The sequence below is a fragment of the Solenopsis invicta genome, chromosome 12 (genome assembly GCF_016802725.1).
Source record: "Solenopsis invicta isolate M01_SB chromosome 12, UNIL_Sinv_3.0, whole genome shotgun sequence".
Lineage (NCBI taxonomy): Eukaryota > Metazoa > Arthropoda > Insecta > Hymenoptera > Formicidae > Solenopsis > Solenopsis invicta.
In genome coordinates, this window is record NC_052675.1 from 9,102,722 (window position 1) to 9,129,391 (window position 26,670).

At 36.8% G+C, this 26,670-nt stretch overlaps 8 protein-coding genes and 1 long non-coding RNA gene across 13 annotated transcripts in view; 5 read left to right on the top strand and 4 right to left on the bottom strand.

Annotated features, from left to right (window-relative positions):
• The first annotated feature begins 207 nt into the window (after positions 1-207).
• LOC105195435 (serine/threonine-protein kinase Chk2) lies at positions 208-3,286 on the top strand. Its single transcript, XM_039456115.1, has 7 exons — positions 208-843; positions 970-1,242; positions 1,318-1,574; positions 1,660-1,863; positions 1,943-2,116; positions 2,545-2,697; positions 2,772-3,286. Exons 1-7 carry the CDS (start codon positions 690-692, stop codon positions 2,949-2,951), a joined length of 1,395 nt encoding a protein of 464 aa, XP_039312049.1. The 5' UTR covers positions 208-689; the 3' UTR covers positions 2,952-3,286.
• A 445-nt stretch (positions 3,287-3,731) lies between these two features.
• On the bottom strand, positions 3,732-6,350 carry LOC105195434 (succinate dehydrogenase [ubiquinone] iron-sulfur subunit). The gene is made up of 5 exons (XM_039456117.1): positions 5,927-6,350; positions 4,922-5,172; positions 4,293-4,590; positions 4,092-4,214; positions 3,732-3,965 (listed from the first exon to the last, which is right to left on the bottom strand). Exons 1-5 carry the CDS (start codon positions 6,077-6,079, stop codon positions 3,828-3,830), a joined length of 963 nt encoding a protein of 320 aa, XP_039312051.1. The 5' UTR covers positions 6,080-6,350; the 3' UTR covers positions 3,732-3,827.
• A 928-nt stretch (positions 6,351-7,278) lies between these two features.
• Positions 7,279-12,158, top strand: LOC105195432 (trifunctional purine biosynthetic protein adenosine-3). Its single transcript, XM_011160820.3, has 17 exons — positions 7,279-7,709; positions 7,875-7,955; positions 8,033-8,122; positions 8,200-8,447; positions 8,509-8,708; positions 8,782-8,976; positions 9,048-9,178; positions 9,278-9,488; positions 9,556-9,691; positions 9,759-9,981; positions 10,055-10,249; positions 10,357-10,612; positions 10,697-10,900; positions 10,962-11,126; positions 11,206-11,474; positions 11,562-11,819; positions 11,914-12,158. The coding sequence occupies exons 2-17, from the start codon at positions 7,875-7,877 to the stop codon at positions 12,094-12,096; spliced, it is 3,045 nt and encodes a 1,014-aa protein (XP_011159122.2). The 5' UTR covers positions 7,279-7,709; the 3' UTR covers positions 12,097-12,158.
• Positions 10,623-13,806, bottom strand: LOC105195433 (dnaJ homolog subfamily C member 28). Its single transcript, XM_011160821.3, has 6 exons — positions 13,522-13,806; positions 13,306-13,437; positions 13,138-13,227; positions 12,715-13,065; positions 11,576-12,646; positions 10,623-11,457 (listed from the first exon to the last, which is right to left on the bottom strand). Exons 1-5 carry the CDS (start codon positions 13,642-13,644, stop codon positions 12,242-12,244), a joined length of 1,101 nt encoding a protein of 366 aa, XP_011159123.2. The 5' UTR covers positions 13,645-13,806; the 3' UTR covers positions 10,623-11,457; positions 11,576-12,241.
• A 116-nt stretch (positions 13,807-13,922) lies between these two features.
• LOC105195430 (TM2 domain-containing protein CG11103) lies at positions 13,923-15,440 on the top strand. The gene is made up of 3 exons (XM_011160818.3): positions 13,923-14,143; positions 14,212-14,299; positions 14,577-15,440. The coding sequence occupies exons 1-3, from the start codon at positions 14,007-14,009 to the stop codon at positions 14,904-14,906; spliced, it is 555 nt and encodes a 184-aa protein (XP_011159120.1). The 5' UTR covers positions 13,923-14,006; the 3' UTR covers positions 14,907-15,440.
• LOC105195431 (translation initiation factor eIF-2B subunit beta) lies at positions 15,206-17,690 on the bottom strand. Its single transcript, XM_011160819.3, has 6 exons — positions 17,476-17,690; positions 17,323-17,409; positions 16,876-17,151; positions 16,096-16,252; positions 15,485-15,879; positions 15,206-15,406 (listed from the first exon to the last, which is right to left on the bottom strand). The coding sequence occupies exons 1-6, from the start codon at positions 17,544-17,546 to the stop codon at positions 15,334-15,336; spliced, it is 1,059 nt and encodes a 352-aa protein (XP_011159121.1). The 5' UTR covers positions 17,547-17,690; the 3' UTR covers positions 15,206-15,333.
• A 109-nt stretch (positions 17,691-17,799) lies between these two features.
• On the top strand, positions 17,800-24,847 carry LOC113004457. The gene is made up of 4 exons (XR_003269047.2): positions 17,800-18,211; positions 23,051-23,603; positions 24,571-24,632; positions 24,706-24,847. It is a non-coding gene; the product is annotated as an uncharacterized LOC113004457 (long non-coding RNA).
• Positions 18,482-19,864, top strand: LOC105195426. Of its 4 annotated transcripts, none has more exons than XM_011160814.3 (5): positions 18,482-18,566; positions 18,933-19,074; positions 19,153-19,277; positions 19,352-19,462; positions 19,605-19,864. In XM_011160814.3, exons 1-5 carry the CDS (start codon positions 18,521-18,523, stop codon positions 19,727-19,729), a joined length of 549 nt encoding a protein of 182 aa, XP_011159116.2. In that variant the 5' UTR covers positions 18,482-18,520; the 3' UTR covers positions 19,730-19,864. The 4 variants fall into 4 exon arrangements, with proteins under 4 accessions (XP_011159116.2, XP_011159114.1, XP_025993588.1 ...); XM_026137803.2 differs by having other exon boundaries at positions 18,506-18,545; XM_026137804.2 differs by lacking the exon at positions 18,933-19,074 and adding an exon at positions 19,075-19,084 and having other exon boundaries at positions 18,506-18,545.
• The window catches only part of LOC105195429 (mitoguardin), a 32,197-nt gene continuing 26,255 nt past the window's right edge, over positions 20,729-26,670 (bottom strand). The window contains exons 4-10 of one of the 2 annotated variants that reach the window (XM_039456114.1): positions 24,690-24,788; positions 23,265-23,452; positions 22,684-22,812; positions 22,346-22,458; positions 22,101-22,269; positions 21,776-22,009; positions 20,729-21,703 (exon numbers count right to left, since the gene is read on the bottom strand). In XM_039456114.1, coding sequence (XP_039312048.1) covers positions 21,386-21,703; positions 21,776-22,009; positions 22,101-22,269; positions 22,346-22,458; positions 22,684-22,812; positions 23,265-23,452; positions 24,690-24,788 — 1,250 coding nt within the window. In that variant the 3' untranslated portion in view covers positions 20,729-21,385. The remainder of the gene's footprint in view (positions 21,704-21,775; positions 22,010-22,100; positions 22,270-22,345; positions 22,459-22,683; positions 22,813-23,264; positions 23,453-24,689; positions 24,789-26,670) is intronic. The other variant, XM_011160817.3, reaches the window with a different exon arrangement.

The window sequence follows — 26,670 nt, forward strand, 5'->3', positions numbered from 1 at the left end:
AATTAATGGTATAGTAGAGATTGTACAATATCTACGGTCGATAATATTGATCGTTCGCTTATCGACGTGAACAAAGTGTACAAATTGGTCGATAAAGGGTTGCAACTAGAGTGCAACACTTTTTTTTTTTGATGATTTTTGGAATGCATTTCTCCGTTTTATCTTTTATAATTCATGTTCGTATTATTTTGACAGCTATTCTAACTCACTATATCATTTGCATTCAGAGGTGGTGGTTTGCATTATTAAAATTTTTCTTCGTTCTAAGAAAGTGTAGCAACCTGTTGCAACCTTTTATTGATTGAAGAATCGAGAATGTGAGCACGCGCGGCAGGTGAACCACGTGGTTCACATGCTTTGTTTGGCTTTGTTTGCTTTGTTATTCGCGTGGTTATTGCGTCGTACCATCGGTTAGCCGGGACCTTTCTGGGACTTCACGCCCGTTTCATCTTTCGTTCGATATTATAAAATCATCCACGAATACTGGCGAGTAAGTTTCCCCACTGGGGAAACTTCACTGTCGTGGTTTCGAACGCTCCATCAACCGTCAACCTTCTCGCTAGTCGGCGATCAGGAATGGGCTAGCATCGCTATCGACGCCATCGCTTGGGTCTCGTCCTCCTGTAGTTCTCGAAACGCTCTTTGTCAAAATCTTTGTCTAACTTTTGATCTCGCGACAAAGTGGAGAAATGGCGTCATCATCTCAGGAGCAGTTCTCTGCTAGTCTGCCCGACACACAGAACGTGGATACTCTGACACAATCCCAGGGGGTGTCGAGCCAGCAACCGACGCTGTCTGTTTGGGGAAGATTGTGTCCTCTTCAGGCATTTCTGCAAAGCCTGGGTAAGAACACATCTTTCGCGCAGATAGAACCAACGCACTTGAAGTACATACGTTTAAAAATAATTTAAATGAAAAATGAAGTTATAGGCGAGTAATTTGATTTTCTTGTTTGACGAACTCTTTTAGATATGAAAGACACTAGTTACACCTTGGGTCGTTCCCCAGACTGCGACATTTGTTTGACTATAAAGGAGTTGCACCCGAGAAAACTGGGTGTGATCAGCAAGACGCACTTTCGCATATACAGGGAACGTATTAACAGCGCCAATGAGACTGTGGTATATCTGCAAGATTTGAGTCATAATGGGACTTTTGTTGACGATGACTTGGTTGGTCTGGGAAAACGTGTCATCATTGAAAATAATTCCAGGATAGCTTTAGCCACGAAAGGCTTCAGATGTACTTGTGTTTTATATCAAAGCTTGATGCAAATTACCATATAGATATGATAGAAATTAATCTTTTAAATTGCAGGTTATGTGTTTGTGAGCACAAATGTTCACGAGATTCCTTTGGAGTTGCCATTGGAATTAAAACAGAAATATGCAATTGGCCGCAGACTAGGAGCTGGCGCGTGCGGCGAAGTGAGATTGCTGTTTAAAAAGGATGGTTCTCAAGCTTTTGCTCTCAAAATTATACAAAAGAATAATTTTAGTACAGGGACTGGAAACATTTTCAATAGTGCAGCGAATGTCAGGAATGAAGTTGAAATATTAAGGAAGTTGAAGCATGTAAGTTCCGACATGCATTGCAGCATCTTTCTTGTATTGCTGTAGTTTGAACATCAATGATAATAGTTTTGTATTTTTGTTTCAGCCCTGTATAATTGATTTGGTGGACATTCATGATACATCTGAAGCCATGTACATCATTCTCGAGCTAATGGAAGGTGGCGAGCTCTTTGATAGAATAAAAAATAGAGGTAAATTGCCTGAACCGTGTGCAAAATTGATATTCTATCAAGTTGTACTTGCCGTCAGTTATCTTCACAAGGAAGGCATTACACACAGAGACCTGAAGGTATAATTTAAATTGGCTGAACATTCTATGTGGATATATAATTTAATGGAAATATTTACTAAATAAAGAATTTTTACAGCCAGAGAATATATTATTAAAGGATAATTCGGACTATCCTTTAGTCAAAGTATCTGATTTTGGAATGTCAAAATTCGTGGATACCCAAACTATGATGAAGACATTCTGTGGGACTCCAATGTATGTTGCTCCTGAGATTCTGTCAACCCATGGACGCAGTTCTTACACAAATCAAGTATGTATTTTACATGTTTTAATAAAAAATTACACTTATAAAGGACATGGCCAAAGTCAATTTTATTTTCTTATTTAAAATCGAAACACATAATAATTTATCTATGTTGTACCAGATAGAACAAAGTTGAGATAAATCTCTATATGCAGTTGAAAATTTATAAAACATTACATTTTAAACATTACATTAAACATTATACTGGTTCTGATTTGGCTTTTTTTATGTTTGTAAACTTTATAATTCTCGACAGTAGTGGAACAATAATCTTGGAATAATATTTTTTTCACTACTGGTTATGTAAGATTGTAGGACTTAGAATCGAACCTGGATCTTTTGCTTTGTGAATAATTGCTTTATCTATTGAACTATCCTGCAATCCTGAGAAATAATTATGAAAAATTGGTTTTATTTTATTGGAATTCTTTCAGGTTGATGTGTGGAGCTTAGGAGTGATATTGTACATTTGTTTAAGTGGCATGGCTCCCTTTAACAATAATACTCTAGTAGAACAAATCATAGGGGGAAAGTACGAATTTCGACGCGCACATTTTCAAAACGTATCGCAAGATGCGATGAAATTGGTACGATGCGGTAAAATTGCAACGCCCGTACTTAACTATGATTCACTTTACGTTAATGAAATATCTTGTTCTAGATTAAACGTATGATGACGGTAAATCCGAAGGAACGTATAACAATGTCATATATCTTGCTGGATCCATGGTTAAGAGACATTCCTATGCGACGAGAAGTTTATAGACTGATATCAGGCAAAGAAAACAATGAGAATGTGCCTCTAAATACTTACAACAAACGTCCGCGAACTGCGGTTTGAGAAAAAAATCATACTTTGAGCAGAGTAAAGTACAAAATAAATGTCATTCCGCGAGTAAGCGATAAAGGAATATCTAGTGTCCTTTTGAGTTGTCTTATCGTCTCATTTACGTTGTGATACGTGGATACATTACCACTTTATTGCATAGACTAATTTCCATGTAAAATACGGTCTTTGAATAGATTTTTGATACAGATTTAAATGCGGAGAATCTTATTAAGTTTGTAAAGACTGTTTCCTATGTACAAATAGAAAGTACAAATATAGTACAACGTTTAATAACATTTAAACATTTAATTACATTTGTTCCATTTGATTATAATTGCAATTATAATTGCAAATTTAATTATAATAGCAATTTATATATTAATTCAGGTATAAAAAAATCATGAGAATATAAATGATAAGATATATACTTTGTGATAGGATATAAATACTCCACGTGATACTTTTTTTACTTCTTGACATCTCAATTTAATGAGTATAAATTTGTGATTTAACTCACAACATAGAATTCTTATTACTATACTATATAAAGTAAGTAACGCGCACTGCGAAGATTGTTAATCAATATCAAGTACCAATTTATTTTTATGATCTTTGATTAGGAAATGATGATCATTAATCTGTGAATTGATGTTTGATAAACATAGCAATGCTAATAAAAGGAGATTAAGACTGCCTTACGTTTATTGCCAAACGCGTGCAAAATGTAGGCTTAATTTATATTATCTTACAAGTTTATCACCTGTTATATGATAACAAAATCGTCATAGTATATAATTATACAAAGTTTTTTATTCAAAGTAATGGGTTCTATACAATAAAGAACATTTCGCGAATTGTGTTGTTTTGTCATTAATATATATATTTTTTTTATTCCTTTCTGCATAAATATTGCTCTTCACCATTGCAGGGATTCGGAAGTGGTGTTTCAAGGTCTGGTTTCTCTTTCTTCGTAAGTCCGGCCAGTAGACGTTTTAATTGCGCTATTGCTTTTCCCGGATTTAGACCCTATCGGACAAGTAATATCGCGTAAAATTAAAATATGGATATTTATCTGCTTTTTTTTTTACAGTGAACTAAAATCTTTTTGTATCGCAGAAGAAAAGCGTGACAATAACGTCGTTTAAGACTTACCTTTGGACACGTCTTGGTGCAATTAAAGATAGTGTGACATCGATAAACTGAATAGAAATCTCGCAGCTTCGCTAGTCGCTCCTCATGTGCCATATCTCGCGAATCTATCACCCACCTGTATGCCTAGCGATGTAAGCGAACAGATGCAAAATGATGACGCATCTTCGTTTTGTTTATCATAGAAAAATGTCAAGTCGTTACCTGCAGTAACACTGCAGGCCCTAAGTACTTGTCGCCGAGCCACCAGTAAGGAGGACACGAGTATGTGCAACATGCGCACATTATACACTCGTACAAACCGTCAAGTTTGCTTCTATCCCTTGAGCTTTGCAGAATTTGCCGATAACCGAGGAAGTCGTCCTCACCTGGTCGCTTTAAATATGGATCGATTTTCCGGAATTGTTCCAGGAACTGCCCCATGTCCGGTATCAAGTCGCGAATCACGTACGTGTGCGGTAGAGGATAGATGATCAGCGGTTGCGGAGATTCTTTTATCTTTCTGGAGATTTCAAGCAGTTTCCGACAACATTAAGCGCGACTTGAAATGAGGTTTATTTTGAGAGTAAGTTATATCCCTATAATATAAGATCAGAAAAGTAATTGCAAGCGCGAATATAAAATGTAAAATTAACGCGACCATTTCAAATTCCAGACATCCAAAGCTCCAAGTATCCTAAGCATCCGAAACATTAAAGTTACTTTATATATATTCAAAATTTTAAACATCGGAACTAAGTTCTATCAAAATTTTCAAGGACTAAATCCAAAGAACTCGATATTCCTATCGTCTGGTTTACTGGCATTGGAAATTGTATGATAGAACGAGTTACGTTATACAAGCCAAGGTGTTCACGCCGTTTATATTCATCGCGCAACATCCGCAGATGCCCTCGCGACAGGATCTCCGGAAGGACAACGTCGGATCGTGCTGCGCTTTGATACACGTCAACACATCCAGCACCATCGTGCCGCACTTGTTCAAATCCACGCTGAATTGCTGCATATATGGCTTTACGTTTGGCGTTTCCGGATTCCATCGATATACGCGTACAATTTGTAGCTTCGGTACAACTTTTTTCTCCTGCGAAAGATTGGTTCTAAATAATAGTTTCGCTTAAGTATTGAGTTGGAACGAAAGTTCGTAGCGATACATATGTGGTTATAATAAGTCTGCACTAAGAAAATGAAATTGTTAACTTGACTAAATTTCTTTAGTTCCAGTATTTAAGTTAAATATATAAATACTGAAAACTGAAGCTCGAATATTTTATGTACTTAAGTCAAGTACATAAATATTTGAATTGAAAGAATTTTATTGATTTGAAAAATTTAGTCGCAACTTTTTTCTCAGTGTGTATACAAATATCTAAATTATCTTTAAATTTTATTTTAAAAACGCTACGAGCTTTTGTTCCAATTTAACATGTATATGTACACGTGATTTAAATCGTCCAATTTCTAAAGCTCCATGATCAAAGATATCTATCCGCACGTTATATTTATGCGCGAAAAGAAAGCTTCATTCAGCAATAGAATATATCACAAGGTTGGTTCTCGTAGCAGAATTTTTGTTCTCATTTTTTATCTTTTTTTTCGCCCCAATGTCTGATATATATATTTTAATTTAAATATAAAAAGGATAATGTTATGAAAAACTACAAAGAACAGATCTTTAGATATTCTAAGAAGCTGTAATTCGCTGAGAACATTTAACAAAGAGATGCATAGCACGTTGTTTTTGTATATCGCGCGAAAGAAGATTTTTGCATTTTCCTGCGCAGTGGAAAGAGAAAAATCTTCACACTTTTTCTCGAGTGACTAACAGAGTGACTAACTTTTAAAGACGTTTTGCACTCCGCAATGCTCGTGACCTCCGCCGCCACCGCCGCGTCCAGCTCGGTCGTGGTCTTCTTGACCGATGTCGACAACCTCGATCCGCGAACATGCGCGAGTCCACGCGACCAGAAGCGGCTCACAGCAGCGTGCATGACCCACCCCCTGTCTAGCAGCCTGCCACCGCCTCCCGCACAATATTATCTCGAGGACGATGTCTTCGTGTTGTCACGTCGCGCTATTTCAATCATTACGTCTCGTCGCAGCTGCGATTATCTCGTCAAACGTCACGCGAACAAAATATCATCGAGCGGACGAACTTCACGAACAGTCCGTGACGAATTTATGCCATCAATTCGAGACGCCTTCGACGATTTAAAATCCGCTTTAGATGATCTAGAACTTGCGTCGAATTTCAGTAGAGAATTCTCTGTGTAAATTGACGTGTGCCATGCGCTTTGATATTTGGTATTTTAATCTTTACATATTTTTTCATATACAGAGTGGACAAAAAGATGAAAGAAAATTTAAGGAACAATTTTAGATGGGAAAATAAGACGAAAATCAAATACAAACGCAATTTTGATTAAAAATTGTGTTTTTTAATTGTAATATCTAAATATTTACGTGATTAGAAACTTTTTACATAATGAATATTTAAACTTTTATAATTAAAATACAAGGTCTTAATAGCAATTTTATTATTTTTGATTTTTTTATTTTATCATCTCTTAGAATCATTCATCCTTTTCACCTGTTGCAGAACAGCCTGTATATTTACGTGTTCTTCAAATGTTTTTCGTATTACACACGGCACATTAAAATTAAAAATAACAAAAAATTAGAAATTATCTTTGTTACGTAAAGGATATATTTTTTAGTAAATGTAACGCTCACATTCTCGTATCGTTCGTCTACAAAATGATTTTTTAAATTGCTAATTATTCGTTGCACGTTCAATCCTCGTTGAAAAACAACCGTAAAATTATTTTCGATCTATAACGACAGCATTTATAGATTGATGGAAATTGCGTTACGTTGTTTGTCATAATGCAAACAAGTTACAACAATCGCGATAAGAGCATGACGACGTGCATGACCTTAATGGCCGCCAAATAATCTCAAAATAATTTCATTGACGAGCATTTATATAAAATTCTTCTATCGCAATGTGACATTACGTTCGTTCAGAGTATAGATTTAAAAAATAATGTATCAAAACTATTTTTCTTTTTTCTTCAAGTATCTCAAATAATCTCAGAGCATCGGGAGATCATTGAACATCTCTGCGAGATGAGTTAAAATTAAAAAATATAGTGATAATGTAAAGTAAGAAAAATTGTATAAGCGTTAAAATTGCAAAATATGAAACGTGTTTCGTTAAACACGTTTATTTGTATATTATAATGTAATAATGTAATGATAATGACGCGTGTCTTCGTCGAGATTCCGTACGCGAGATAGTTTAAATCGCCTCCCGAGAGGTCGTCGGGTCATCGGGCGAGCGATACACGAGTTATTACAAATCAACTCCCGCAGAGACTAGAGAGATCGAGCCGGTCTGCTGTTGCGTAAAGCGCGATTGGCGGGCAGACGCTCGTCATTAGTCACGTTGTCGCTGTGCCGAGATCGCGCAGGATCGCGCCGACCACCTGTGGCATCCCACGTTGCGTTCACGCCGCAATTATCCGGAAAACTCACCGGTTTCTGCGTACTTCTGTAAACAACAAATAATTAACGACCAGTCGCGCGAGTGCGTTTACGGAGCTCGCAAGCTGCAGCAAGGTGAGTGACGAGGAATAATGGTTTTATTCTGAAATTATGCAATTTAGAGATTACGAATGTGTGTCGAGGGTATCGTCGATATCTTAATAATTCTAAATAAGCCTGACATTCTCGTGATTGCTGCCGTTTCAACAAAGCGCGCTCAAGAAAGCTGTTAATTTGCAGATGACACAGTGCACAGTCCTAGTAATTGGCGGCGGCGGGAGGGAGCATGCCATTTGTTGGAAATTATCTCAATCACCGTGTGTAAGTTTAAAAATTACAAGGATGAATAGCGATGTAACGAGCGAAGGTTAATACAGCATACGTCCCGTTTCATATAGGTGAAAGAGATCTTGGTCGCTCCTGGGAACACTGGCATCAAAGAAGTAGATAAAGTGCAATTAATTGATTTAAATGTCAAGAATAGTAAGGTATGCACCATGTCATTTTGTAATTTTTCTTTGTATCCGTCGTGTGAGATTAATTAATTTTGTTTTTTTTTCTGTAGGAAGTTGCGAAATGGAGCAAGGACAATAACATTGATTTAGTAGTAGTTGGACCGGAGGATCCTCTGGCTCAGGGATTAGCAGACGATCTGAAAGTTGTGGGAGTAAAATGTTTTGGGCCACAGAAGAAAGCAGCCCAGATTGAGGCTAATAAAGATTGGGCAAAGCAATTTATGGACAGAAATTGTATTCCTACTGCTAGATGGCAAGGTTTTACCTCTGCTGCAGATGCAAAGAAATTTATCAAAAGGTAAGAAGTCTTTTTTGCCAAGAAGAATGATAAACTTATTATATATTCTGTCTTGTTACAGTGCTCCCTTTAAGGCGCTTGTTGTAAAAGCCTCAGGTTTAGCGGCTGGCAAAGGTGTAGTAGTGGCAAAAGACCAGCAGGAAGCTTGTCACGCAATAGACGAAATGTTAAATGATAAAAAATTTGGAGTTGCTGGTGAGACTGTAATTGTTGAAGAACTCTTGGAGGGTGAAGAGGTGTCTGTACTGGCATTTACAGATGGTAAACGATTATACTTATTTGAATTGTTTATTTTTTTAATAAAAAAAATTATTTAAATTTTGTTGATTTTCAGGCAAGACTGTCGTGCCCATGATGCCTGCACAGGACCACAAGAGAATCTTCAATGGAGATTCTGGACCAAATACTGGTGGAATGGGAGCGTATTGTCCATGTCCACTGTTAAGTGAAACGGAATATGAACAGGTGAAAGTAAACGTTCTCCAAAAAGCTGTCGATGGACTTAGAAAGGAGAACATCCCGTTTGTTGGTTTGTAATCTTCTATTAACAATGATGTTAAATTACACGCATATGTTATTTATGTGAAATCAATATTACAGGGGTACTATATGCTGGTTTAATGCTGACTCAAGATGGTCCCAAAGTTTTAGAATTCAATTGCAGATTTGGAGATCCTGAAACAGAAGTAGTATTACCACTATTGGCGTCAGACCTATTTACAATTATGAAGGTAATTAATTTTATTTTAGAAGCGACATCCGTATAAAATACAACAGATTAAATTTTTACATTAATATTTTCAATGTATTTGTATATAATTATATTACAGGCTTGTTGCGACGGAACTTTAAGCTCGTCTCTCGTTTCCTGGCGCGAAAACGTATCCGCTGTAGGTGTGATTTTAGCATCACGCGGCTATCCGATGTCTTCGTCCAAGGGTCAAGTTATAACAGGCATTGATGAAGTGTCGCGTAAACGGGATCACTTTGTCTTTCATTGCGGTACGGCTGTTTCGTCAGAAGGCGAATTAGTGACCAACGGTAAATAGCGACACAATAAAAAATATTTGAACAAAAACCCAGATGAATTATAACGATATCTTTACAGGTGGAAGAGTTCTCATCACGGTTAACATAGCGCCAACCTTAGCAATGGCAGCGGCTAGAGCTACCCAAGCTGCTCAGTATGTATCGTTTGATGGGAAGCAATTTAGAACAGACATCGCGCATAAAGGGATCGCCAGGTATAATGATTGATTTACAGATCAATAGATTAATGTCTCATACAAAATTAATAACCAAACGTTTCAGATCTATTTTGCAGAAAGGACACTTAACGTATGAAAGTAGTGGTGTGAGTATCGACGCCGGCGATCATCTCGTATCCGCTATTAAACCAGCTACTTGTTCTACAAAACGCACTGGCACTTTGGGCGCCATAGGTGGATTTGGTGGCCTATTTGATGTGAAAGCCGCAGGTTACAACGATCCAATTCTTGTATCAGGTACCGATGGTGTTGGTACCAAATTGAAGGTGAATATCAAGTTCAAAGGAAACTATTAAAAACAGTCTGTTGTGTTTATCAGCGACAATATCTGTTTTTTAGATAGCAATTGAATGCAAGAAGCATGATACAGTGGGTATAGATTTGGTAGCTATGTGTGTGAACGATGTTCTCGCGCACAACGCAGAGCCGCTATTTTTCCTGGATTACTTCGCCTGTGGCAAGCTCGACATTGGAATAGCCACGGAGGTCATAAATGGAATTACTAAAGGTTGCAAGCAAGCGGGATGTTCCTTGGTAACATAAAATTTATTATTTAAGAAAGAGATGTATTATATTAAGATGAATATCTTTTCTATGATTTGCATTTTCATTATTTATTTGAAAGGTATAAAAATGTTTAGGTTGGCGGAGAAACAGCAGAAATGCCAGACATGTATCCCGAAGGAGAATACGACTTGGCAGGCTTTGCAGTAGGCGCAGTCGAAAAGGGCAATTTGCTGCCACGTGTGAATGACATTAAGGAGGGTGACGTGATAATCGGATTTCCATCGAGTGGCGTGCACAGTAACGGTTTTAGCTTGGTGCGAAAAGTTTTGAAACTCGCAGATAAAAAGTACTCCGATATCGCACCTTTCTCAAAGAATGGTCGAACGATTGGTACGAAACATTTTCTAAATTAAAATGCTTTTAATAATTAAATACAAATCATAAAAAATACGTTACAATAATGTGATATCACAGGCGAAGAACTGTTAGAACCAACAAAGATTTATGTAAAAAACGTTATTCCTGCCTTGCGAAGCAACCTCGTGAAAGGATTCGCGCACATCACCGGAGGAGGTCTTACGGAAAATATTCCTAGAATTTTACCGGAGAATTTCGGTGTGACGTTAGACGCGAAAAAATGGAATGTTCTACCAATTTTTAGCTGGTTAGCAGCAATTGGTAGGTATAATATGCACGCGCAATTTTCTAAAAACTACAAAACTATTTGATTTTTGCATAGGCGGAATTAATAAACACGAGATGTTGAGAACATTTAACTGTGGAATTGGTGCGGTTTTGATATGCTCCGAGAAAGACAAGTCTCAAATTTTGGCTTTAACTTCGGCTTCCAATTTACCGAAAGATGAACATCCTGTGATTATCGGAAGCGTGAATGCATGTCGCAGTAATTATTGCTGTTGTCAATATAATTAATAGAATCAATTAAATTGATTTTTATATTTATCTTAATTGTATTGATGCAGATGGCCAGGCTAGAGTGCACGTAGAGAATTTTGAAAAAATTCTCGAGCCTGAGATGAAACGATATATTCCCAATTTGGTTGCATCACTGAGCAAGCCTCTTAAGAGAGTAGGCGTTCTAATATCGGGTAGCGGTACAAATCTTCAATCGCTAATTAATGCTACTCAGGATCCGTCTCAGCACATTGGAGCGGAAATCGTATTGGTGATTTCCAATAAGCCTGGCGTTGAAGGATTGAAACGTGCTGAAAGAGCTGGCATTAAGACAGTGGTAATTAATACGTTAATGCAAATTACATATAGCTACAAATAAAAGGTAAACATGAATATATATTCTTTCTAACTTATTTAATTGTAGACAATTAAACATACCGATTATCCAAGCCGCGAATCTTTTGACACAGCCATGAATGTAGAACTTCACGCTGCTGGAGTAGAGATAGTATGCCTGGCTGGCTTTATGCGAATTCTATCGGAACAATTTGTGAAGCATTGGAAAGGAGCTTTGTTGAACATACATCCGTCGTTGTTACCATCTTTCAAAGGTGCGAACGCACACAAGGACGTTTTAGCAGCACGTGTGCGCGTGTCGGGTTGCACTGTGCATTTCGTGGAGGTATGATAATCGAAAAGTTTAAATATTTTTTTTAGTTTAATTGGAATCTCGATCTTAATGAATTATTACCAATCTTCTTTCCCTCATCAATTAGGTTGATATAGATTCAGGAGCTATCGTTGAGCAAGAAGCGGTACCCGTATTTCCAGACGATACTGAGAAAATTTTGCAAGAGCGTGTGAAGACGGCGGAGCATCGAGCTTACCCTCGTGCCTTAAAACATCTAGCAACTGGTCGTATAAAATTGAAAGAAGACGGCACTCTTCATTGGAATTAGAAAGCTCACATGTACATATATACATATCAGATTTATAAAATATAAAAGTTACATTTTTTTTATACTGTTACAAATCTTAATCTCATTATTTATATATGTACAAATAAGTTTACGATATCTATATCACATATTTTTCGCTTATCTCCTAAGTAATTTTTTTACTAAACAAGTTGCTTATGAAATTAAACAAATCCTGGGATATGCTCTCATTTGTACCTTTGTGACTAGTGTCCGCATATTTTTTAATATTTTTCGAAGGCGGTACCGCTAACGCTTTCGCAGCGAGATCGTCTAATCTAACGTGGAGCATTTGTTTCTGTAGTATAGGAACTAACAAGTTATACTTATCAATTTTATTATTTATCTGCTTTGTTGTAGTTCGAAATTTTTCTAATTTATTTTTCCATATCAGTTCGTCTTTTGAAGTCAACGGGAGCTCGCTCACGTCATTACGTGCTTCTGACAATCTCTTTTTCAGTTCCTCAGTTTCTTCCCTGATTTCCTTTGACAGTTGTATCCATTCTGGAGTGAATCCATTGTCTATCAATATCTGCAATCATAATTAATATAAATAATATACAAATAATTGAAATTAATATCTCATGTGCTATTGCATACCTGATTCAATTTATGAGTCACAAAATCGACATAAGGATTGCTAGCGTTTGTACTCTTCAGTGGTTTTCCCATTCCAGGTAAATCGCTGAATTCACCCTTGTTCATCGCCTCCTGAATCAAATCTTCCACCAAACGATCCATGCCATAACGAGTTTTGATATCCTTGGCTCTTTGCTTATCCATGCCTATTAACGTGTTGCGCTCTTCAGCCTGCAGTTTCTTCAATCTGTGCTCCATCACGTTGTCAACTGCCTTCTGAGCCCTTTGTATCGTGTGCAGCCTCTGCCTTTTGCTTGGCGTGCCGATTCCAACATCGAAGGTCAAGTAATGACGATGCTGTGGCGCTGTATGCTTAAAACAAAGGCAATTAGAGCTGGAATGGAAATTGCGATATATATACACATGTATATCCTGTACAGTTACCTTGATATCAAACTCTTCCACCTCCGATGATGCCTCTTCATCTTTCTGAGCATTCCTGATTCTTCGAATCTCTCTATATGCACTTTCAATCTACTTTGAACAATCGTACAATAAAATAGACTCACTTCGCTTTATTTCAAGGAATGGCATACTTTTACAACGCATTACCTCGGAAAATCTAACAGCATCGGCTTCCGATGCTCCGCTATCCGGATGAAACCGTTTTGCAAGGTGAACGAACGCCAGTCTCAGGGTCTCGTCCTCGCAATTCTCTGTTACGCCCAGCGTTTCATACAGTTTCTATCGAATAAGATTTATCCAAATTAAATCTCGACAGAACGAATTACATGTATCAAATGTGGCTTGTAATGTTCAATATTATACCTTTGCAGTATGCTTATTGTTAGTATTAAATCGGTGTTTGAACCTCTTGAACAAGATCGACTCGGATGACACGTGTGTCAGGTAAGCTCCCGACTTGGAGCACAACCGATTCAGGGACAGCATGATTGTCCAGCATTAAAACGTTATGAACAAATTTGCGTTAGTTTCCATCTCGTCGCACATTACATAATTATCACAAAATTACTTCATTAAACGCACTAAGTTGCCTCATCTGACACACGTCAAACGTCGCCAGTCGCCACACTCGCCACGTGACGAGAGTGAGAAAATCGCGCCGATTGGTTACTGGCGAGCAGTAATTAACTTTACTCCTTGCTCATTGGAGAACAAGGTTGTAGTTCCCGCATTTGCCGAACTCTTTCGCGGCTCTGACGTTCGCTTTCGCATCAATGAAAAATCGCGTTTATTTACCCGCATGTGTTCTGCGTGCTGTCACTTGCATTTAAAATGTCAGCCACGGCAAAATGAGGTTATATCTCGTTTTAATGACAATTATCTGTCTTCTATGGGATCGGAACGAACGTTTGGCGCTTGCGAACAAAAGCGCCGAGCCGCAACCGGAGTACAGACCCGATGGTCCGCTGGTGATGTGTAAATTCTTGTGGGTATTCGCACTATCTCCGACAATGTTCCAGTAACACACATGTATACAATGGCTTTTTCTCGTAGACCCAAGGAGTTCGTGGAATGCGAGGACCCAGTTGATCACAAGGGAAACAAGACCGCCAAGGAGGAGACAGGCTTCGGTTGCGTCAAGGTATGCAATTTAGCAATCAAGTTTTTCGATTTTTTTGCAACATTCATAAAACTCAGATAATCCAAAGAAACTTCTAGAAACCTTGATGAAAATGTTTTTCAGAATTTTTTATATAATTTTTCATAATTTCTGTATAAATTTTATAACTTTCTCTGATTTTGTATACAAATTGGAATACTTCAGAAATACTCAGAAAATGACAATTTTTTTTATAACATTGCTTAAGAATTATAGCTGTGACAAATTTAGATATTAATTATGGTTGGCAAATTGACAGTTTGGAGGATCTCGCTATGAAGATGTGGAGAAAACCAAGGTGTCCTGTACAGTTCTACCAGACATTGAGTGTTTTGGACCAAGGACATTTTTTCGCGAAGGAATACCATGTATAAAGTACAGTGATCATTACTTTGCAACGACTCTCTTGTACAGTATTCTACTGGGTTTTCTTGGCATGGATCGTTTCTGTCTTGGACAGACTGGAACAGCAGTGGGCAAACTGTTGACACTGGGTGGCATGGGCGTGTGGTGGATTGTTGATGTTATCTTACTGGTAACGAACTCCTTGCAGCCAGAGGATGGCAGTAATTGGAACCCATACGTATAGCATTTTGAGAAACTAGGGATCATTTTTGTATATATTTTATAATTTTTGGAATGACGTTTGTCATTCCTTGTGAAAGCGGTCAACTTATATTCCCAGGTTCAATCCCTGACTGTTATCCCATATGTACCTTGGTTTTCCGAGTTGACTAAAAAATTGAAATTATGTGAAAGAGTATGAATGATAATCTGCTTGATTCCCATTCCGGGAATTTGTTTCATATTTAAATTATTATAATTTGTAAATAAACCATTGTGATGCGCTGATTAATTTATGCCCAGTATACTACAAATTCTCTTTCACATATTAAAAATAAAATGTTTATTTATATTTACTTTATAGATATAAACATATTTACATATATTTACTTAAAAACTATATTGTAAGAAATATTATAAGAAACGTGAATAGTTAATATATATAAAATTACTTATAATTCATAGTCATCAGGATCGTATAATTCACTAAGCAATCTGTATACATAAGACGGTGCGTTTCCACCCCTGAAAAAAAATAAAGATATTTGTTGTTACTCTATTTTAATGCCAATTTAATACAATTGGTAGTTTTAGTTATCTTACGTGTTCGAAATAAATAATGTCACAAGTTCTGGTGGAACGTAATCAAACATGGGATTGTACGTCTGTATCCGTTCCAGCAATGGTGCGTTGGCGCTGTCGATTACACCGTGCATTGGCGAAACGAGAGAATTGAAGCCATTCTGTTTGCTTGAGCAATGATAAAGAGGCGCTAGCTTGTAGAGCGGCAGCAGAACCATCACTGGTACAGAATAGTGCTTGGCGGCTTGTGCAACGGTATATGCGCCCGATATCGCCCGAAGTCCGCCATTCGCTAGGACGGTGTGAGTACCAATGATGACTTTGTTGACGCGAGACATCATTGCGAAGATTGCCACGTCCGATATCAGCGTGGTCTTGATACCTGCCTTGGCCAAGTTCACTGCCATTTCTTGACCCTATCAATCATTTGCAAATTTTTCCCTTCCGTATTCATCTGTTTTACTTTGTAGGTAACAATAGAAAAAATTATCAGGGCGCTTCTAGATAATGCCAAGACTCGAATCGAGATCTTTCCCTTCTCAGATAGCCACAACTATTATTTTCTTAATACTCTTGTATTTTGCCTACTGTTCTATTATTTAGAAGAATCTTGAAGCTAGTTGTATACTTACACTTAAAGATGGCCCGCCCTCGGCTACTATAACGTCGAAGGCTCTACTAACGGCGGCCTCTTTAAAAAAATCTTCCACCAACCTCGACTTACCAATGGTCATTATAATTTCATTTGAGTGTATATGCTTGGACGCTTGTTTCGTGATGTTATCCGAACTGCAAACATATTTGTTCAAAGAACTATTAAAAAATATGTATTTCAAAAAGCTATTAATACATTTTGTGCTATGTAGATCTTTGGGGACCCATACTGAACAGTTTGTTTAGGCAGCTTGATATTTTGGCTATATAAAAAAAAATAGTTACAAAGTAATTTCCAATATCATGGATGGATGCAAAATTACAACATATGTTATATTAGTATGTTAGGCTTTCCTGTTTACAATAATTTTTGTAGCTTTTATCATACCTCTTAACAAGTACTTTTTTACTTTTAACAAATATAATAAACTCAAACAAAAATATCATAGTCATTAATGATTCACACATGGTAAAAGTCATTTAAAATTGGTGCAGCATAGAATGTGTTAGAAAATTCTATTAAAAAATTATAGTGATAAGAGAGGGACAGTTCATCAGAGACCAAAAGTTGCATTTAACTATTGCATGTGTTGTCAAGATGATGCTACAAATACTTTTAAATATCCTTTGATTAGCCAATTTGTAAAATTCTTTGCTGTGATTAATCAAATGCTTTAAAGCATTTATAGCGTCAAGTTGACCGCATCTTCTGTAACATAAATTGTCATTTATGTATCATATGTATGATTGTAACTCACCATGTTTCCAACTCTGTTTCAAATTCGTTAATATGTTGAATCAGAGAGGCTTTGAGAAAAGGTTTTGAAACATTGAAATCTATCTGTTGGTTATTCTCAGCAGTGAGAATTTTGTGCAAGGACTCTTGAGTCTCATCCGTCTCATTCTTCAATTCCGAGGTATATTCTTCCCTAATAATCTGCAGTACCCTTCTTACTATATTTCCAATACAAGTTTGAAGGGGAAGCATTTTAATCAGATACTTTCCATTTAATGTAACAACATCCATCAAATCTCTGAAAAATCAAGCCAAAAATGACGAAAATTAATAATATAAGTTAATGTAGAAGTCAATATTCAAACAGTGTTTTCTATCTCCGCAACATAAACGTGTTCTATACACATCATTACAGCACATGTTGCTTAAAGTGATGATGTAAGTTTTAAATGATTTGAGCAATTCATACTTCGCTGTATTCCATTCTGTATTATTGACAATTTCCTTGAGTACCGAAAGCGTGGTCATTACGATATTATAAGTGCCTTTGATTTGTCTGTAAAGTTAATTGTATTAGTCTTTCTCTTCTATTTCCTTGAAGATTCAGTGAATATTATCTTACTCATAGTGAATGTTTTTTATCAGTTTCAGCACACATTTGTTGACATCTTTTGAATTCAAGTCGCTCATCATGTTCTCTTGTCGATCTCTAACGGTTTGTGACTCGTTTTCTTTGTTGGGCGCTGAATCGTTTTGTTGGTTCTGTGGTTGGATCTCCGAAGGAGAGTACCCTGAGTACCACGTTCTGTGACGTCGCAAATCATTAACAAATTCGTCGACATTCTAACCTAACGAGTGTAGGATAGGTCGATCTTGAATCGACCTTACGAAGAATCGATTCTTTTGCATTCGATTCTCGAACGTTCGTCTACGCAGCCGCCATATTGACTTTACGCCGTTCAAACAGCAACGATCAGTCGGTCGGTCGGTCGAGCGGGATAGTGCGAACTGCGAAGTCGTGGAGACGTCGTGGCGAGTTTCAACTCGCATCCTCGTCGTCCCGTACAGAAAGTGAAGTGAAGTGTTGGGCGTTCGTGCCAACTGCGTGTCGTGTGTGGCCGTCGTGTTGCTTCAACCGTCGATCGTGTCGCGTTCACTCGTGTTTCGCATCTTCTCCGTTGCCTCGTATCCCGAGTTTTCGACGCGCATAAGTACTGGATATGCCGAAAACGAAGTGTCGCGCGTTCGTGCCAAGTGTGAATCGAGAGGAAGAGGATCGACGTGAGAAGGATCTTGGATTTGGAACGTTCGAGAGCTGCGGCTGAGACGGAGCTGGACGGAGCGACCAGCGGCGAACGGTGAGTCAATTCATTTGTATCTACTGTTTATTCGTTCCCACGTTTTAGTATTCGCGCCTCGTCCCGATTGCGCTCGTATAAATCGCGACAAGACGAATCTGCAATGAATCGCACAAAAACCGTTAAGATAAGAACGATTTGAAGTTCTTGTACGCGCGCTTGGCGCTCCCTTCGTTAGATGCGCCAGCAGTCGGGCTTTCCGAGGTCAAAGAAGATGGCGTTTCGAAAAATTGTGCGAGCTAAATTGTGGGCATGGCCGCTCTCTGTTTGTTCCATGCGCGAAAATGAGATGGTTGGTGACGCTAGTATATGAAGTTTTTTGCAGAATTGAGTGGTATGGGCAGGTTTCTCTCTGGTATGGGTATCACGAAAAAAACCGGGATGATTGATCTCAGGTTTCTCTGATTAATAATCAGGAAAAATCATATTTTTTTTAATTGGTTTGTTGTAATATTATAACTACTGCGTTATAGATGCTTCTTTAAACGTCCAATAGCCAGCTCTAAATCGACTAATTTAACTTAACCTAAATTTGTTGAGCAAACACATGTTTTTTCGAAAATCCAAAAATCGAAGTGGAATCCGTTTCAAAGTTGTAATATTGTTCCTGTCAAAATACCGTATTTTTTTTTTTTTTTTTTTTGACGTATTGCTTTTACAAGAAACGGAATTTAAATGGGCTACCCTCAACAAGACAATTATTCAAATATGATTTGCCCAGAGCTTGTTTCCGACTACTTTATCCCGGTAGTCAAGTGGTACCAGACGGATATTAGAGTCGTTATTAGTATTCAATTACCCGACGTGACTGATTACTATCTCCGGATCGAACGATTGCCCGACAACGATTGTTTACACTTTAGGTATTCAGACGTATGTGACAAAGAAAAAGACAAAGGTAATATGCATGTGAATTGATCTAATCTCAAGTGTCATCATAGCACAGAGACGAATGGCAAACAATACTACCTTATTCTGCACCTATATGGAGCAGTGGCAATAAAGAGAACAATGCACAAAAATGTTGGGAGAGAGATTAAGATCTACCTTGCGAAGGCATTCAAATGTACAGTAATTTTCTCTGTTATAAATTTACTTATCTGTGAATAACAATAGACTTATATCTTATGTTGGTTCAAGGGCTTTCTTGGTTGAGATTGATCAAGTCCAAAGAAAAAGAACATTTTATATCATATGACCCAGAACATATACAGGACACTACACTATTAAATACTAATGGGAATTATGATAGTAAGAATAGCTATTTTTATACTTGTATCGTAGCTCCATTGTTATTTATAAATGAAAAATGCCAATGTTCAGTCTTTAAATTATAAACTATAATTTTCGATTTCTTAGATTTTATTCATATAAGTTTTCTTTTGTTTTACAGTAGGTAGATTTGCAAGATATAAACGTGAGAATAATATAATAAATATAATGCCTGTTGTGCCATCCAGCGATGAGGAAGAATCTGAAGATGAGCAATTCATTGACAGCATTTTTAGTTATGGTTAAGATGCTTCTTATATAGCACTTGTACATAGTTAAGTAATACAAATGTATAATTATATACAAGTTATAAAAAGTCTTGTATATAACTATGTAATAAAAGTTATATACTTGTTTTATACTTATATATGAAATACCAAATTGTTTAACATTTATTGTAAAAAAAATTGTATTTTTTACACTTTGAAATGTTGATTGTCTATGTTATTGATTGAAAATACAATTGAACATTTTTAATGAATAGACAATTAATATTTTAAATCAAAAAACAATACAAATATTTTTTTATTACTTTAATAAAGTAAATTTTTTAAAAATTTTCAAGAAGAAAGAAAAGCATTTTTATAGTAGTTTTTATAAGTATGATATGCCTTTCAATCAAAGTAGATTAATTGATTTTCAATACTAAACTTTTTGATATTAAAATGAAGTAGTAGCAAAGTTTAGAACATTTATTATAAATGAACGTTTTATTATAGTAAATTTTGCGAGTGCAGTCGGTAAGTCATCTCTTATGGTAACAACGTGGGGACAACCATTAAGACTCACTCTGTATATATATAATTTATATATTTTACTACAAATATTTTGACAATAATTAACTTAACAATAAAATTCGCGTAGCGATTATGTTCTTTCATCAAGATTAATCCATCTTGTTAAAACTAATTATCTAATAAAATGAAGACAATAGCACCAGAAGAAAATTTGTTCAAAAAAACTTGTAAACAATTTTTTTCAATTGTGAGGAGATGTACATTATATTATTTGCATCTGGATTTATATAAGGAACGATGTTATATTACGTAACAAATTCATTTAAATACTTTTACGTTTTATCATACAAATTGTAACTAACTGTAAAATATCGATTTTACTGAAATATTATACATGATAATTCTTGAAACAATGCAAAAAGGTATCATTGAGGTATCGTTTTACAATAATGGTAAGGTATTAGAAAGACAATGATTGAGTATAATAAAATAAAAAAAATTAGAAAAATGCATTTTATATTAATATAATAAACAGAATAGCAACAGTCACAATATTTTACATATTTTGCAACATGATTTATGGAATATCTACAAAATTTGTATCACATAATGATTAATAACGAAGTTTATTCGTTATGTCAAAATAAATAACATCATGTATTCATCATATATGAGCACAATGCATTTACAGAATTTCCGAAGTTTTATGAATAAGGTCCGACCTATAAATTTGATATCCATTTATATAAAATTTATATTGGACGATATTCCATTATTTTTTCCTGTTCGTAGTACTGGACAATAGAGGTTGTTAGCGTTTATTCAAGGTTGATGTAATTTTGATTACATTCAAATGTATGTGAAACTCAACGTATGAGACTTCTAATTGGCGATAACAGAGGGTGTGCAATGCCTCTTTGCGATATTACTTCGTAAAGTAATTTCACAGACTTGCTGCAATTACTCATGGGCGTGGTAATGGAAATTAAAATATGCGATAACATTGCACCATTTACCCAACTTATCAGATATGACTTAATTTCATTAATATTGATCTTAATATTCTCTTTTACAACATAGATGTTGAACACGATATATGCAATTTGCAATATCAAGCCCGTTCAACGTATTGTATTAAGATAATTACCTAAACACATTTCACTGGCTAACAACCTTCTAACGACAGTCTTTGGTTTATATTGTCGACTCTTAATTTCATTTCCCTGAGAATATCTGCGGCAAGTTCGTCGACGGTGGTATAGCGTACTTTGAAGAAATTAAATATATCTACAAGAAACTCGATCACTTGTTCCCTAAAGTAATGACAAGTGGAACGTAGGCTCTCCTCAGAACCCAAGAATCCCCAAATGAACATTGGCGAGATTTGCTCGGAGATGGAATAGAAGTGCGCTAAGAAGCCTTCCTGGTACTTCAGCATTTTTTTTTTGCCCGCAAGGAGCGACCAGAGTGCCGTTCCTATCGCCTTAAGAAGATAAACGACGATTAGATAAATATCGAAAGCGGCAAAGTAGAAAATTAATATTCGCGTACGTACAGTTTCTCTGAAACTGGCGGACACCCATCTATTCTGAACTATAGCCTTTACGGGCGGCGGCGGTTTCTCCACGTCCTCGAACGCATCTAGGAGTATGAAGTCAATGAGTACGTCGTAAAAGTTCATGCACATAACACCTCGGGCGGTCAATTCCTCCTCCATGATGGTACAATTGAGTGGTTCTTGTAGGAACTCTATCATGCGCTCATAATACATCAAATAATCCTTCGGATCCTGCGGCAGAGAGATTTCTTTCCTCAATGTTGAACGATTAATCTTCAACGCTTCCATTGTGCTTATTTACACTCGATTAATATTCTCTTACCCTATCCGCGTACATAATCAAATCGCTAATGACTTGACGACCCACGTCCACTATATATGCCGTTGCTGTAGGTAAATTAAATAATTTCGTATAAGCCTGACGCAGACAGTGCACCTTCGCTAAATATTCCACGTCTGATCCGCACTTTACAAGTTCCGTGTGTAGTCTCCTGTAACAATATGTAATTCTATATTGTACATGTCTACATGTAGAAATGCATAGATACAGACTGAACCTATATGTACCTGCAAGGAATGCCTTTATCCTCATACTGTTTGAGAGCAGCATGATAAAGCTTTTGTTTCTCAAAGTGTGGGAACAGTTCTGAGAATTCTTCGAATTCGCGAAGATCTGCAACCTGAAATAATTTTAATATTGCAAGCTAATTCTTTCATCATTTTTTTTCTTCAGTATCGAGAGAATAATCTGTAGTTATCAAAACGAATGCGAAATAATAGATATTATTAAAAGAACAGATTGATTATGAAGAGTGACTGCACTTGGTCGATTTACGTCAATGTTCCATAATCGCGCAATACGAACGGATAATTCTGATGAATTATCTGTCCCGTGCATAGCTCACCCCGTCACGTGCAGATTCGAACGATTCGGGTGACGATGCGGCGTCGGCTCTGTAGCCAGACATCCGCGTCCCAATGTTGGAAGGTTTGTCGAGGCTCTCCTCGCTGTCGTTGCGGAATAAAATGGAGTGCTGCGGGCAAAAGAAAAAGAAAGTAAATGAATCAATCGGGCGCCGATGCAGAAATCAGAATGGATCGCGTTTCGAAAAAACTCTGATTGTTCCCGGAGAAAGTCGTGCACTTCCTATGCCATTAACGTTCCGCAAGAATAATTCCCGGCCGGCTGGCGTCAGGTCAAGTGACTCGTTGCGCTAATTACCCCCGATGCGGTCGTCATTTAAATTGGATTAATTCCCCGCATTTTTTTAGCGGACCGGTGCAAGGGCAATTGATGATGAATGCAACGGAATGGAATGGCATCGGGTGATCGTCCGCTCTCGCGAAGGAATGGATGAAGGGACGGTGGACTCGTCGTCTTCGTGTCCGAGGACCGAATCTCGTGGTTAGTTTCGTGGATTTCCCGATCAGGGTCGAGATGAGAAATACTGAGAGAAAGAGAGAGAGAGAGAGAGAGGCGCCGTACTTGATCGAGGAAGAGCAGCTCCGCGTGATTCTGGATCTGGTAGCCCATGTCGAGCAGCTCCTGTACGTCGCGAGTGAACGCTGCGTCGGCCTTCGACGGTAGGGCCAGGATGTCGTTGCCGAGGGTCGAGCTGAACGCGGTCAGAGCATCCTCCCAGCAGTAAAGGGCCTTTTCCAGCGCCTCGAGTCCTGTCAACAAGAACGGCGTCAGTTTATCTCGGCGGAGAGGGAGGATTGGGCGCGGTTATATCAGAACAAAAATAAGCCGAAAACGTAGCACTCTCTTTCCAGACGTAATAAAGTAATCTGAGAACTTTAGGGGAGAGAAAGTTGACAAAGGGTAAGCAAACGTTAAAATTATAGGCCCGGTATTCATAAATCCGGTCTCATATTCAAGATCGTCTGGCATAATATGATGACTGATTGGTTTATGACATCTTGAGACGGTCTCGTAAATATAAGAACCGATTATTAGCGAACTTGATTGGACAGCACCAGTGCACACTGCTGCATATTAAAGCTGTTGTCATTGATCCAATCTAAGTGTAAAAATAAAATGCATATATCTCGAATGCTAAAATACATTTTATCGAACAGCACAATAAAGTACTTATATTACACAGATTTCTCCTTTCTTTTTGTTTAATCTGTTTATACATGTATCCGAGATTAGATAGTAACTAATTAAAAAGTTAAAAATTAAATAATAAAAAGCTAAAAGATTAATAACTTTTAACTTAACTTAGTTAATTTTTAATTTGATTTTTTAAACACATCAACTTTAATTTATTAACTGTTTTCCTTACTTAAAAATTTATTTATATAAAAGAGAGAGGAAAAAAATTATAAAAGAAAAAATACATTCTTACATAAAAAACAATATTTCTCAGTTATTTCATATTAAATTTATTTGATAATCCATATTATAATTATTCTGAGTAATTTAACTTTAAAAATTACGAATTTCTAACTTAATATGGATAGTGCTTTTTAAAGTTAACTTTTAATTTAACTTAAATTAATTCAATCTTAACATAACTTTTAGCTAGTTAGTTTTCGTTCATGTAACTTTTAACGTAACTAAATTAATTTTGTAAACCATTAACTTCAACTTAATTTAAAGTTAAAAAGGTATATATTAACTTACGCAACTCTGCGTATATCTATTAAATGCATATTCTTATATCGATTTGTGCGCGACGGCTTTAATGTGCATCCGATCGAATTCGCTATAGAATACGGACCGCAGCCTTAGCGGGAAAATAGAAAACGATGACGAGAATTAATGGTGTTATTGTCATTGACAGCGAAGCGTAAGAATCCACTCGTCAATCTAATCGTGATAAACGCAATTACATATTATTTCATGGTATGTATAAGAATATTAGATCATGGGATATTGTATTAAGATAGATTATTTTAATACGTCTTTTCTGCCGCAGGATTTCGAGTCCAGTTTCCAGCCAGCCGGAAGGATATACACCTTTCCCCTCGTATCGCGCGTAGGTAATTACGCTTTTTTTTTCTAGAAAATCAACGAGTCTGAAATTAATATCGACCTGTACGCGCGGGCGACTAACGGTAAAAAGGCAAGTGAAAGAGAGGAGACAGCGTCGAAGATTACTATTATTACTACCACTATACGCTTGAGGACCTCAGGGATCCGAATTCCGAGTCGGTGACGCCACTCTCCCTTTATTCAATCTTTCATAAGTCGTCGGAGAACGTTCACCAATTTGCCACAACGGAAGTCCGACACGCCGCGTTAATTCAGGGGAGCCACCCTCCCCTGCCTCCCCCTCCTCCGGCTAATGTCCCGAAGGCTGGTCCGTTCATCATTTTCAATCTGTGCTGCGTTTATCCGTCAACGACAATTACATACAACACCGACGAAACTGGAGCAGTGCGCGCGAGATCGATATCGCGCGTGACAATTGACTCCTCATCTTCGGAACGCATCGCATTTAAATGCTCGTCGATCAATGGCGTAATGACGAATCTCCTGTACGCGGATAAACGTGCCGAAACATCGCTCATCTTTTAGAGATTAATTTGATATGAGATTATGAGCGAGACGATAGCGCGACGGTTTGTTTCCTTCATCTCGAGTCATTCTCGGTTTTGACGAGGGTCAAATTTGTTTTGTGGCGTCAAAGTTTTACATATGGAATTTCCGGATGTAACACGGATTTGTGGTGTCATCGCAGATATTAACTGTCTCAAAACAAATAACTGGAGAGAGAAGAAGAATGGAATGATCTACTGAGTAAAGAATTAGGGGGATCCGTTTCGACCAATGTAGATTAACTTTAATCCAAGAGCGAGAAGAAAAACAAAATAAATTAAACCGATATTAAAGTTAATTTACATTGGCAGAATCTAATGTAGAAATCAAGTAATACATGTATTACTTTATTAATATAAAATTCTTTTAATAGTGGGAAAAAGATTAGAAATCAATATAATATATCAAAAACTAAAAAGACAGGAAGAGAAAAGAAAATAGGATTGATAAAAGTAAAAAAATTATATAGATAGATAAACTTTGCTTTAACCCGGATTTTTTCAGATCGAATTGCACTGTTGAATAGTGTCGAATATCTAATTCGAGTTATATTTAATCATTGCTATAGGTCGTTGTTTTTTCTCCTAGATATGTCAATTTAATTAAAGCAATGAAGTTAAGCAATTTAACTATAACAATGTTAACTCAAATGTAATTTATTATTTACTAAGTGCATACGTTAACACGGATCTACTTATACTTTGAACCTAAGCGATAATTCAATCACAGAAATGAGTTGATTAAACAAGGCTGTTCTTTTAACAACATATTTTGCGTTAAAAATAACAATATGTTATTTAACTCAAAGAATTGGTTTAAATTTGATTCTCTACACCGAAAAAAAATAGTATCAAATTAACAATTCATTGTTTCATATATAAGCAAAAATATAAAATTTTCCTGATAGAATTTATAATCTTAAAGAGACATAATTTGTTTACACCAAGAAAAGAATTTTCTTTATGTAAGCAAAATTATGTCTGTTTAAGATTATAAACTCTTCCAAGAAGATTTTATATTCTTACTTATATAAAACAATGAATTGTTGATTCAATAATAATTTTTTTTCTGTGTAATATATTAATATTTAACAGTGCAATCGCCGATTAAATTAATCAGAAGTCGTTTTTAGGTATTCTTCAACGTATTAATGACTTTGTGGCTGAAAGAGGAATCGAGTTTTAATCGGTGGCACGGTTCGATCGTCGGAAATGGATGAGATATCGATCGCTCGGCAGGAGTCTTCGTCCGCACGACGATGCTAATTTTCGTCCTCGACTTTAATTTCGGACGGGAGATGGGAGAGCGCATCCGTCCCTCCTATACACTCACGAGAGAATGC

What these genes read in the sequence shown, in the direction of transcription:
- LOC105195426 (XM_011160814.3), top strand. Translation starts at nt 18,521, where the DNA reads ATGAAGTTTTTTGCAGAATTGAGTGGTATGGGCAGGTTTCTCTCTG. An exon ending in TATGGGCAGGTTTCTCTCTG is followed by an intron (nt 18,567 to 18,932) that starts GTATGGGTATCA and finishes TGATTTGCCCAG; the next exon opens with AGCTTGTTTCCGACTACTTT. An exon ending in TACTAATGGGAATTATGATA is followed by an intron (nt 19,463 to 19,604) that starts GTAAGAATAGCT and finishes TTTGTTTTACAG; the next exon opens with TAGGTAGATTTGCAAGATAT.
- LOC105195431 (XM_011160819.3), bottom strand. Translation starts at nt 17,546, where the DNA reads ATGATGAGCGACTTGAATTCAAAAGATGTCAACAAATGTGTGCTGAAA. An exon ending in GAAACAGAGTTGGAAACATG is followed by an intron (nt 16,253 to 16,875) that starts GTGAGTTACAAT and finishes ATATGTTTGCAG; the next exon opens with TTCGGATAACATCACGAAAC. An exon ending in AGGGCGGGCCATCTTTAAGT is followed by an intron (nt 15,880 to 16,095) that starts GTAAGTATACAA and finishes AATGATTGATAG; the next exon opens with GGTCAAGAAATGGCAGTGAA.
- LOC105195433 (XM_011160821.3), bottom strand. Translation starts at nt 13,644, where the DNA reads ATGCTGTCCCTGAATCGGTTGTGCTCCAAGTCGGGAGCTTACCTGACA. An exon ending in TGGAAGAGTTTGATATCAAG is followed by an intron (nt 13,066 to 13,137) that starts GTAACTGTACAG and finishes CTTTGTTTTAAG; the next exon opens with CATACAGCGCCACAGCATCG. An exon ending in TGACTCATAAATTGAATCAG is followed by an intron (nt 12,647 to 12,714) that starts GTATGCAATAGC and finishes TTATGATTGCAG; the next exon opens with ATATTGATAGACAATGGATT.
- LOC105195435 (XM_039456115.1), top strand. Translation starts at nt 690, where the DNA reads ATGGCGTCATCATCTCAGGAGCAGTTCTCTGCTAGTCTGCCCGACACA. An exon ending in GGCATTTCTGCAAAGCCTGG is followed by an intron (nt 844 to 969) that starts GTAAGAACACAT and finishes GAACTCTTTTAG; the next exon opens with ATATGAAAGACACTAGTTAC. An exon ending in TATTAAGGAAGTTGAAGCAT is followed by an intron (nt 1,575 to 1,659) that starts GTAAGTTCCGAC and finishes TTTTTGTTTCAG; the next exon opens with CCCTGTATAATTGATTTGGT.
- LOC105195432 (XM_011160820.3), top strand. Translation starts at nt 7,875, where the DNA reads ATGACACAGTGCACAGTCCTAGTAATTGGCGGCGGCGGGAGGGAGCAT. An exon ending in GTGTTGGTACCAAATTGAAG is followed by an intron (nt 9,982 to 10,054) that starts GTGAATATCAAG and finishes TCTGTTTTTTAG; the next exon opens with ATAGCAATTGAATGCAAGAA. An exon ending in GCACTGTGCATTTCGTGGAG is followed by an intron (nt 11,820 to 11,913) that starts GTATGATAATCG and finishes CTCATCAATTAG; the next exon opens with GTTGATATAGATTCAGGAGC.
- LOC105195434 (XM_039456117.1), bottom strand. Translation starts at nt 6,079, where the DNA reads ATGCACGCTGCTGTGAGCCGCTTCTGGTCGCGTGGACTCGCGCATGTT. An exon ending in AACACCTTGGCTTGTATAAC is followed by an intron (nt 4,591 to 4,921) that starts GTAACTCGTTCT and finishes TGAAATCTCCAG; the next exon opens with AAAGATAAAAGAATCTCCGC. An exon ending in GCACCAAGACGTGTCCAAAG is followed by an intron (nt 3,966 to 4,091) that starts GTAAGTCTTAAA and finishes CTTGTCCGATAG; the next exon opens with GGTCTAAATCCGGGAAAAGC.
- LOC105195430 (XM_011160818.3), top strand. Translation starts at nt 14,007, where the DNA reads ATGAGGTTATATCTCGTTTTAATGACAATTATCTGTCTTCTATGGGAT. An exon ending in CTGGTGATGTGTAAATTCTT is followed by an intron (nt 14,144 to 14,211) that starts GTGGGTATTCGC and finishes TTTTTCTCGTAG; the next exon opens with ACCCAAGGAGTTCGTGGAAT. An exon ending in CAGGCTTCGGTTGCGTCAAG is followed by an intron (nt 14,300 to 14,576) that starts GTATGCAATTTA and finishes GCAAATTGACAG; the next exon opens with TTTGGAGGATCTCGCTATGA.